The 10,000-nt window shown below is 38.9% G+C and overlaps 1 protein-coding gene across 1 annotated transcript in view; it reads right to left on the bottom strand.

The window, feature by feature from the left end:
• Positions 1-10,000, bottom strand: part of LOC138054280 (uncharacterized transporter HI_0519-like) — a 37,849-nt gene that overhangs the window by 3,392 nt on the left and 24,457 nt on the right. Inside the window, exons 3-8 of the mRNA XM_068900754.1 lie at positions 9,803-9,944; positions 9,288-9,479; positions 4,692-4,853; positions 4,008-4,264; positions 3,625-3,793; positions 1,115-1,294 (exon numbers count right to left, since the gene is read on the bottom strand). Of these exons, the coding sequence (XP_068756855.1) occupies positions 1,115-1,294; positions 3,625-3,793; positions 4,008-4,264; positions 4,692-4,853; positions 9,288-9,479; positions 9,803-9,944 (1,102 nt within the window). The remainder of the gene's footprint in view (positions 1-1,114; positions 1,295-3,624; positions 3,794-4,007; positions 4,265-4,691; positions 4,854-9,287; positions 9,480-9,802; positions 9,945-10,000) is intronic.

Here is a 10,000-nt window from a genome sequence, read left to right as displayed (position 1 = left end):
GTTTTAGTTCGACACTGGTTTGCATGCACAGGAAACCTGTTACATAAATAGTTCAATCTACCAAACTTTATTGATACACTCACATTTTTAATGTTTAAAAAAATAATTAGTGCACCCTATCTCAAGTATCATTCAATGGAAAATTTATTTGACGGCGGAAATGCAATGCAGCTTGTCATGTCAAAACACAAAACCTGAGGCTCTATGGGTATCCATCCGTGCCAAAATTCAAGCTTGTTGTTCTTAAATTCAAACCTTCAATGCAAGGACTCTATCATGCAATTTAAACTCGCAATTATAAATCGTCAATCAAATATTCAATTCCGAATTGCATGTTTGATTGACGAATTGAATGTTTCAGTTACCGAATTGAATGTTTGGATTGCTGAATTGAATGTTGAATTGACGAAATGAATGTCTGAATTGACGAATTGAATGCTTGAATTGACACTTGAATAAACTAAAGAACAAGGCGAACCTAACAATAATTGAATCAAAAAGTCCTAGTCAGAATAATAATGGTTCTTTCGTCTTCCACCATTTTGCAGATTATGAAAGTGGACCCAAGGTTCAAGTTTGAGAACAAAAAGTTTGAATTACACAGCTCCATCGTGGGTCCAGATAAATGCTGCAATTTCAGACACATTTCTTCAACCTCGTGTGACAAAGTTTACTACATGTATTCATGAAGGTGGAAGATGATATTTGAGATGGGTGCATGTTACCAATAATAATAATAATAACAATAATAATAAACATATCATTTAGTGGAACTCCATTGTTGTTTACCGTAATTTTATAACACCATACCATTTCTAAGCAGAATTAAAGAAAAATCACAACTTTCCACTTGGATTCAGATCCATTAATTTTAAGAACTGAAAAGTTCTGAATGACTCAAATTCCAGCTTTTTTTGTGAGGCCTTCACATGCAAACCCTGGATTACCTTTGCTAGTTTTGCTGACGTTGTATTAGTCAAAGATGTTGATCTGCAATGTAATTATTGCAGATATTTTTGTTTATCCTATTCAAGGCCCAAAGAGACTGGAGACAAGTTTTAAAGCTACCATGATTTGTCACACAATCAATGATATTTGAAATTAAGGTACTTACTGATATTGTCCGCAAGCCATTCGAAGTTGTCCTGTTCTTGATGTAGTCAGATAAATAAATATATGCTACAAATTCATTCAAGAAAGTCTTGGTCCCCAAAAGTTCAGCAACTACATCACAATCTTTCCATTCGACACCCATGAGGTATGCCACTGGGCGCAGGACATAGGAACAAATAAACTATGAATAGGCAAAAGAAAAGGTTTTAATATCTCATTAAAAAAAAACTCATTAATATTTCATGTACCAAACAGCCTATCAAAACATCGAGAAAATGTTGAGTGGATTAGGTCACGCAAAATGATGTAGTCTCGTGACACCCAAATGCTCAACAAGTAGAATGAAACGTTGCCATAGCCACTTACAACCTTTTAAACAACATAAAAGAAATACAGCAAAAGGAAAGAGAAGCATGGATGGACACAAATGGACAAGATTAAAACTGACTGAATTTGGGAAATTATCTTTAACAAAAGTCGGCCCGACGTTTTTTTAAAGTGCCTATAATCCCGAATTTTTTGTTTTGCTTCGAGAAATCTTTGTATCGCTCTGAGCAAAATGGCGCAAAAATTTTTGTTTTTGGTTAAAACCGGAATTTTTTGCGAATTTTCAAAGTGGCGGAGACGCGAGATTCGAAAACCCATTACCGAGCTGGTGAGCTTGCCGAAAGGGAATGGGTGGAGTGTAATTCGTGACGTAAAACCCGGACTGTGAGTTTCGCAAGTTGTGACTTTCATCAGAGGTGAAGCCATGCCTGAGAAATGGGAGTGAGATCGCTACAACTTACCAGTCTCGGACTTCTTCTGTACCATTTAGGCGCTTTTGGAGTGTCTTCTCTAGGGCCTCTTCCTCCTTTCTTTCTTGTTCGTACAACTCTAGCCACTCTTCGTCCGCTAGGGGATCGTCAGCATATGCCTCGTGCGTGTCTTCCTCATCGCTGGCCGCAAAGCTCGAGTTTGGCGAACCTTGAACTTCGAGCTCGTAATCTTCCATTTCTGAAACTTCCGTATGTGGACCGGACGACAGAATGAAGTCGTTCGAAGCCATTTCTTGATTAACACGTACGCTGGCTACAAGCGTCAACCGAACAGAAATTGTTTTCACCGGCACGCAGGGAAAACTACAAAACTACGCGTCTCCTCTGTTGATTTGCCTGATGCTAATGTCCGGGAGACTAGGCCCAGTCTCCCTTTTACCCGGTCGCGGGCAAAGAAAACCGCACTTTAAAAATTCGTAAAAAAAAACCGGTTTTAACCAAAAACAAAAATTTTTGCGCCATTTCGCTCAGAGCGATACAAAGATTTCTCGAAGCAAAAAAAAATTTTCGGGTTTATAGGCACTTTAAGTTTATGGCAAATTGCCTGGATAAAGGTTGTTTTTGCTCAGAATCATTTTGTTCGTGATGTACCAATAATTTCATCAGTAAAGGAAAAATGTGAAAATGTGACATAGCCTTTTTACAGTGCAACGCGCCTTACCGTGGCCACCCAACAAACTTTCACATTTGACAACTACGTGTAAATACATCAACTCAACAACCCATGCAACGGTGTTTAACTTACAACTGTGCGAACTTTGCAAGGAGGCGTGACTGTCAATCAAATTCACACACCATGATTGGCGGACAATTTGTAAAAAACTTTGTTAGGTGGCCACGGTAAGGCGCGTCGCACTGTAAGTGCATGAGCTTTAAACCGATAAAACATTCCTGATTAGAGTTCTTTTTATAAAGAATAGTAATCATTATGAGGCCCAACTTGTTTTTCTGGTACGCCAACATCTTCCCCTCACATTTTGAACCTTTGTTAGACTCCCGAGGGACATGCTTTTTGTGGAATGTTTTTGGAGCTCTTAAAAAAAAAACTCGCATGTCTTGTATATTGGGTGGGCTTATATTAAACCCGATAAAACACTGCTGCTTGTTTAAGGTTTTTTAAACAACAGATGGACTCATCATAAATATTAAAATTGGCAGAAATTCTAGGGGCATCATTGAAAAAAAAAGTACTTTCCTATCGATTTTAACTTTATTCAAATTGAACTATTTTCAAGGCTAAAAATTACATTAAAAAGTATATAAAAAAGTTTTTCGGCACTAGGTCATCATCAGGATAAAAAGCACAGTCCGCTAACTGTCATAGGGTGAGTTTTACTCTAGGACAGGATTTTTCGGTTCCTTTGATGCACCATGACCCAATTGATTTTGGATCAATGATTCTTTTTCGGATCATTCCAAAGAAACGCACCCATAGCCTCCTCAAAACTAGAGCATTGTTATGCCCTGCGATAGTACAAGCTTACGACTTCAACGCAGCGACTATTATTGAATTATTACTTTGAAATATCAAAATATATTTTTTTAGCAGAAAAACGAAGTAAAACAATTTTGCTTCATGGATGTTACAGAGCTCATATTTGCTTTAGATATCATTATACATGTATACAAAATCAGTAAAGCCTCTTGTAAGCATATCTGCAATTGGTTGGAGGATCATAGTTGCACAACAAACCTCAAAACTGAATTCTGGATGGCCAACCATTGACCCGATCCATGACAATACTCCGTTAAAAAATGCAAGGAATGCTAGAAAGGCAATCAGATTTGCAGCAATGTTGGCAACTAATGCAATTGCTGTGGATGCACCTTTGGCAGCTGCTTCAATCACGTTTCTTTCAGTGCTGAAAAAAAGTGAAAAAAAAAACAGTCCCAAATGCCTAGGAGTTTACATGTAAGTTTGCGTTCAAGGTTCAAGGAGTAACATACAATATGTAGTTCCCTGGAACACTTAATAGACATTAAGTTTTATATGTTGCCTGTATTTCAGGACAAGAGTGCATAAGTTTAAAAATGAGGAGAACGGTGGAAGAAATAAAATAAACATTTAGGACTTACCTTTCTGGGATGTCGATTTCTGATTCATTTACAGATTCTGGAATTTCGGTTTCAGGGTACATTAACTTGGATATTGCCAAGGCAGCTGGTGCAGACATGACGCAGGCACTCAACAGATGTGATGCCGAGACACCAAACTCAACGTAAGCCGCCAGCACACCTCCTGCAATTGTTGCAAACCCCCCGGTCATGATGGCATGCAGTTCCGACATAGTTACATGTTCTAGGAAAGGTCTGACAAGGAGAGGTGCCTCGGTCTGTTTGAAAAAAAGTGGAAATTGGTATCAGAGCAATAGAAGATTATTAATAATAATAACAACAACAACAACAACAACAATAATAATAATAATAATAATAATAGTAATAAGCTTTTTTTTTGTCATGCAATCTCTGGGCAATAATTTACCAGAACAGCACGAAGTTGGCTACATTTTCCTGTAAACTAAGGAACTGAAGACAGGTTCTTTCAAACCAACGACGAAAACAGTCGGTTAGTCTACATATACCAGCCACCAACTTCAAATGCTATTGAAACCCATCCCTATGGTATATGTATTATTTTACAGCATTTCCGAATTGGAGAACAACAGAAACGAAAAATGGCAACAGCAACATGAAATTTAAGGATGTCTCCTCTCCAAGAGGTTAAGGACGTTTCGAGGCTGGAAACCCTTGCTACAGTACCTGTCCTACAAATATGTTGCCTGCTGCGTTCAGTGATTCAACAGCAGATGTTTTCATGGTGATCTGCATGAGCCAAGCGATCTTTTTTATAACAACTTGCATGATACCAGCATAATAACAAACAGAGATAACAGAACTGAAGAAAATGATGGTTGGAAGAACCTAAAAAGTAAAACAAAACATAAGTACAGAAACTACATAAACCCAACTCTGATAATTCCGGGGACCAGTCACGCACAGCAACCACTGACTGAGGTATGGCAATGCAATATTATTGATACTTTTCAAATAATTAATAATAATAATAATAATAATGATAATAATAATAATTGATGAGAATGATGAACTGTCTTTTTACATAACTGTAAAAATATTGTAAAAGTGCTTGCCAGTTTGAATCGACATGGATATTATTTAAAAGAGCTCAGTTATTTGGGCAGACAACAGTAATATGGTAAAATATGTCGAGTTCTTACATGAAAGTTAACATTTGTAAGTAAAGTAATATAATGTTGTTGTGAATGGAAGCCATTCATAATGAATCAGGTCACTTTCTGTTGCCAGAGATTGTTTTTGTTTTTTGTTTTTTTGGCTCCTCAAAGAGAAGTAGCTTGTTTTACAAAGATATCTAAGCACAAGTTTCTATTATTAATAAGAATACTGACTTTGATGAGAGCTAGCAACACACTGAGCATTGCTGTGCTCCAGTTTATAACACTTGACTCTAATCAAGCTATGGGCTCATTTAGCAATCTTCTAAACTGCTTTTGTTCTCAGATGTTGTTGGTTGAATCATTAATTTCGGTGATTAGATGCATGCCTTGTTTAATGGAGAGGGTTTTTGGCTGGTTAACCCACACACTCCTCAGGCACCGTAGGTAGGCCTTTATAGATTATGCTAGCATGATTTTTGGCATAATTTGAGCAAACTGGCACAATTTCTGCCAAGTAGCAATGCTAGCATAATCCGCATATTTTGATAATTATCGGATCATTTTTGATGCTACAATTTGATCATTGTTCATCTCTACTCCCAAGTCCCAAGCACTTGGTGATGTTATTCGATGTTTTACGTTTTAGTTCATGTAGTAGCATTTGTAATTCACTGTGAATCCCTGAGCGGCGTCTGAAACGGTCTGAGCCCGGGTCTGGGGTGCACCGGAAACAGTCGGAGCCCGGGTAGACCAATGGCTTCTAATTAAAAAATGTATTTTTTGGAGGCCGCGGGTATGTAAGCATTGCACGCGTGTTTTCTGTGTGAAAATACGCCATATGGCACGCAATTTACACGCGCAAAACACGCGAGTAAAAAAAATACACCAAAGTGCGTGTAAAAAAATCACGCAACTTTTTCACAAGTGTGGTGAGAATTTATACGCAGAGGCTCATTAAATGAGTATTAAAAGCAGTGATGTTATCGAGAATTCGTTTTACTCAACGGTTTTTAGCTTCACTCTTTACGTTTTGAATAGACTCTTCCTTTCTGAAGCTTCGCTTTTACACATAGCTTTCACTGATTTCACATCGTCCGCATCTCGCAGTGCGGATATTTTTGGGGTATGTAAAAGGAATTGTTGCTTAATATATCCTAACCAAGCGACCAAAAGTCGCGGAAAAGGGTTGAGAGCGACAACACGGCATAGCGATATGACTGCGCAAGAAAACTTTTTTTTTTCTTCGTGAACTTTCCCTTCACTATCAACTTTGCGTTGACCTACTAGTTATTTCTCAAACTTATATTTTGTTAAGTTAACACAATGATATGGTGCTTAAATTATAAAGAAAGATGCCATATGCTGACACGAGCTTTGCATTGCGTGAGTTCGATTGCATTCATGAGTTTAGACTAACAAAACTTGCAATAATTGGTCTGCACGGAAAGGCTTAAACAATTAATCAAATTGTTACGAGTGTCTCCGAACAAAAATTATTTTCAGTCTGAGTTTCCCTTGCTATTATCCGCATGGTGACGGCGAGGAAATGCATTCAATTCTTACACATTTCGCTATTGCGAAATTTGTCAATACAGGACTTTGCTTTGCCTACGTTTCCCAAATACCACTTCATTCATAACAAGATGATCCTATACCAGCCTCGATTCCAGAAGTCCGCCATCTTCAAGGAGCAAAGTGACGCTCAACTAAGACTTTTCTTTACCGTGCTACTACTTAGCGGCGACATCCAATCCAATCCTGGCCCATATTGGAAGTTCCCGTGTGGCATTTGCCGGAAGCGTGTATAATCAAATCAACAGCGAAATCCAGTGCTGTTGTAGGATCAGCGAAGATGTTTACAACGCTCTAGGAGATCCTCGTGCACCTGGATTTGTCATTAATGCGGCCTCCAGAATTTCCATCCCTCGCTGTTTAATGCATCATGGTCTTTGCTTTTATCTACCGACTCATTCAGCGTCTTATCTCCATCTCCAAGATCTTCAAATCTGACTTCTACGCCTTTGAAACAACACGCATCATCTCCTCCACGATGCAACGCTAAACCCATTAGAGTCAAGAACAGCTTAAAAGGAATGATTATAAATTGCAGCGGTCTTAAGGGTGTGTCCCGTTCTACAGAATGTCAGTCGTTACTCGACCTCCATAAACCTGACATCGTTTTAGGCTGTGAGTCGAAATGAAAAGCAAAGAAGTAACAACCTATTCTAATTTTCCGCAAAAACTTCTCTATCTTCAGAACTGACCGGAAATGCAATGGAGGAGAAGTCTTCCGAGCTGTTGAGTCTGATATTATTTGTGAAGAGCAACCCAAGTTTGGTAATGATGGTGAAATCATCTGGTCCTCGATTAAATTTGGTAATTGTAAGACTCTTTATTTCCCGAAGTTCTGGACCAATTATCAGATTTCTTCAATCCTGTCTTGGAATCATCAAACCGCTACCCAAATATAAACACCGAACACCGAAACACCATGTTTCGATGTTTCAAACATCATCTTCAGCCATAGTGAGTGTAACATTATTTAAATGTTTTACAAGATAATCGTATATATATATAACTGCAATGATTCTGCAATGGTGGGAGCGTTGGACGATTTCGTCGATTTGAACCGGAGCTACTTGGAAGTGGAATTGAAGTTGAATTCGGCGTCGACCAACAGGATCGTGGTCGATGCCAACAGTACCTGGGATGCCAATAATACCAAGTTTGTCTACGTGACCAACAACCTGGGTCACACGATCTTCAAGCAGATGAATTTACGATTCAATGGCACCTTGATGAGTGAACAGACCGATACGTATGCCTACTCGTGGGGTTGCTGGACAGTCGTGAGTTTAATGGGAATCTGGAGTATTACCCGTTCGCCTTGCAGAATTTTGACGTGATCCGTATCCGTCAAGTCATCGACGAGGGAGAATACACGTACCCAGCCTTGGAATTGAATGGAGCCAATGCCCGGAAAGATACCTTGGGGTACCATCGCTTCTTGGAAGTCAGTGGGTTGTTGCTGTATCATCGTCCGAAGATGATCTTACCTAGTGAGTGGGGACAGGACAAAAATTGTACGTTGCTTGCTTTCAACAACTTGCCCGACAGAGATGCGGACGTGCCATTTTATCGCAATCCTAAACAAGCTGTAATCTGTGCTTGAAAATCGATTTTCAGGCTGCCTTGAACAAGAACATCACCGTGCTGGTATGGGGCGGATTCGAGAACGTGTTCCAGATCGACGAGGGCGGGATTCTATATAACGTGCGTCGATGAAGTTCCCTTATTCAAAGTATGGAATTTGTACTTTTGAGTGACGTGGCCCTTCGTCATCTGGCTTTGGACGGTCAGATCCTCAAACGTGTGTTTCACGGCGTGCATCCTTCCGATAGGTTACTGTCCCATCCGACCGAAACGACACGAGCGGCGTGCATCGTCAATACTGATCTTCGAGGTGAACTCGGACAATATTGGTTAGGACTCTGGACGAAAGACGGGGCCTGTGAAGTCATGGACAGTTACGGTTTGCATCACACCACCTACCGGGGACCCGATTTAAAAGAGTGGTTGATAAGATGGTCTCCCGTGTGGCGCAACGATCGGACCTTCAACGTGTGAATGATCTCATCAAGAACTCTTTTTTGACCTTGAACTCACAAAATTTCCTAACGCCGATCTGTCACATCACGAGTTAGTATGTCTGCGATTTCTAATTTTAGCGTGATTCCTATTCGCTGGCTTTTGCAACTTTTGACATTTGACTCTAAAAAATGACTTTTTTTTCCTTTTCCGTTTTTTCGGTGAGGATTTGTTTGTTTTCTTCTAGTTAGGCAATGAATTTTTCTTAAGAGGAAAGCGAAGAAAAAGATTTAATTAAGCGGTAACCAGAAACACCAAAACGCGGAAAATTCAAAAGCCTTTTATTTTCACTAACCCTACAGCCAGTAAGAAAAAAAAACCCGGGAGCTAAGCTTTATGGCCTGGCTAAATCTACATATTAAATAGAAGCCAAAAAATTATTCTTTTGTCTTTGCACTAATTACAGCAACTGGCCATGTTTCATGGACAAAACACAAAAAATGTTCCTTTAGATGGCCTCATTAGCACAAATTCAAAAGAATAATAAAATTTATTTGTTAAAATATGAACATACCTTAAAAGCAAAGAAATGGTTCAAGTATTCATCTCCAAACACAAATTTGGCTCCCACATCAGCATAATCAAGAAAATGGGCAACTTGGTCACCAATTCCTTTGAAAGCTTGGAAACCAACCGTAGTGCGTAGAATGAAAAGACCAAAAACAAACTGCAGAGCAAGACCCCAGATGACAGGACGCCACTTAACCTAAAAGAGGTCAGATTATGGTTTCAAAAAATGTTTAGTAACTAATACAGTGCCCAAAATGAGAAGGGGAAAAAGTTGATTCAAGTTATTGTGCTATAGCTAAATTAATAAAGTTACCATTTCCACATAACAGTGAAAACATTTTAAAATGTGACAGGCTATTCTATTTTTTAATTTCGATGGATATGGTCGTGGGATGAAATCGAAGCTTTCCATAAAGTTTTAAATTATAAAATTAATTGAAGAGAGGTCTACATGTACAAGACTGGCAGTAGATGATCTCTGATACGCCTAAAGCAAAGCAAGTGCACCAAAACACCTACCTTTCTACGGTGCTTAGAGAATATCCAACAAAACAAAATGTTGAAAAATAATCCAGAAATGGAAATAAAGCGTAGAGGTTGTTTGGCAGTGTCGAGGCCAAAGAAAACTCCAAGAGCAGCCAGAATAAGGACAAGGAAAACCCTGTAATGAATGAATTAATGAATGAATCAAAAGAAAACAAACTATTCAAGGACACA

This window comes from Montipora capricornis, chromosome 6 (assembly GCF_036669925.1).
Source record: "Montipora capricornis isolate CH-2021 chromosome 6, ASM3666992v2, whole genome shotgun sequence".
Taxonomy (NCBI): domain Eukaryota; kingdom Metazoa; phylum Cnidaria; class Anthozoa; order Scleractinia; family Acroporidae; genus Montipora; species Montipora capricornis.
This window is presented reverse-complemented; position numbering and strand designations above follow the sequence as displayed.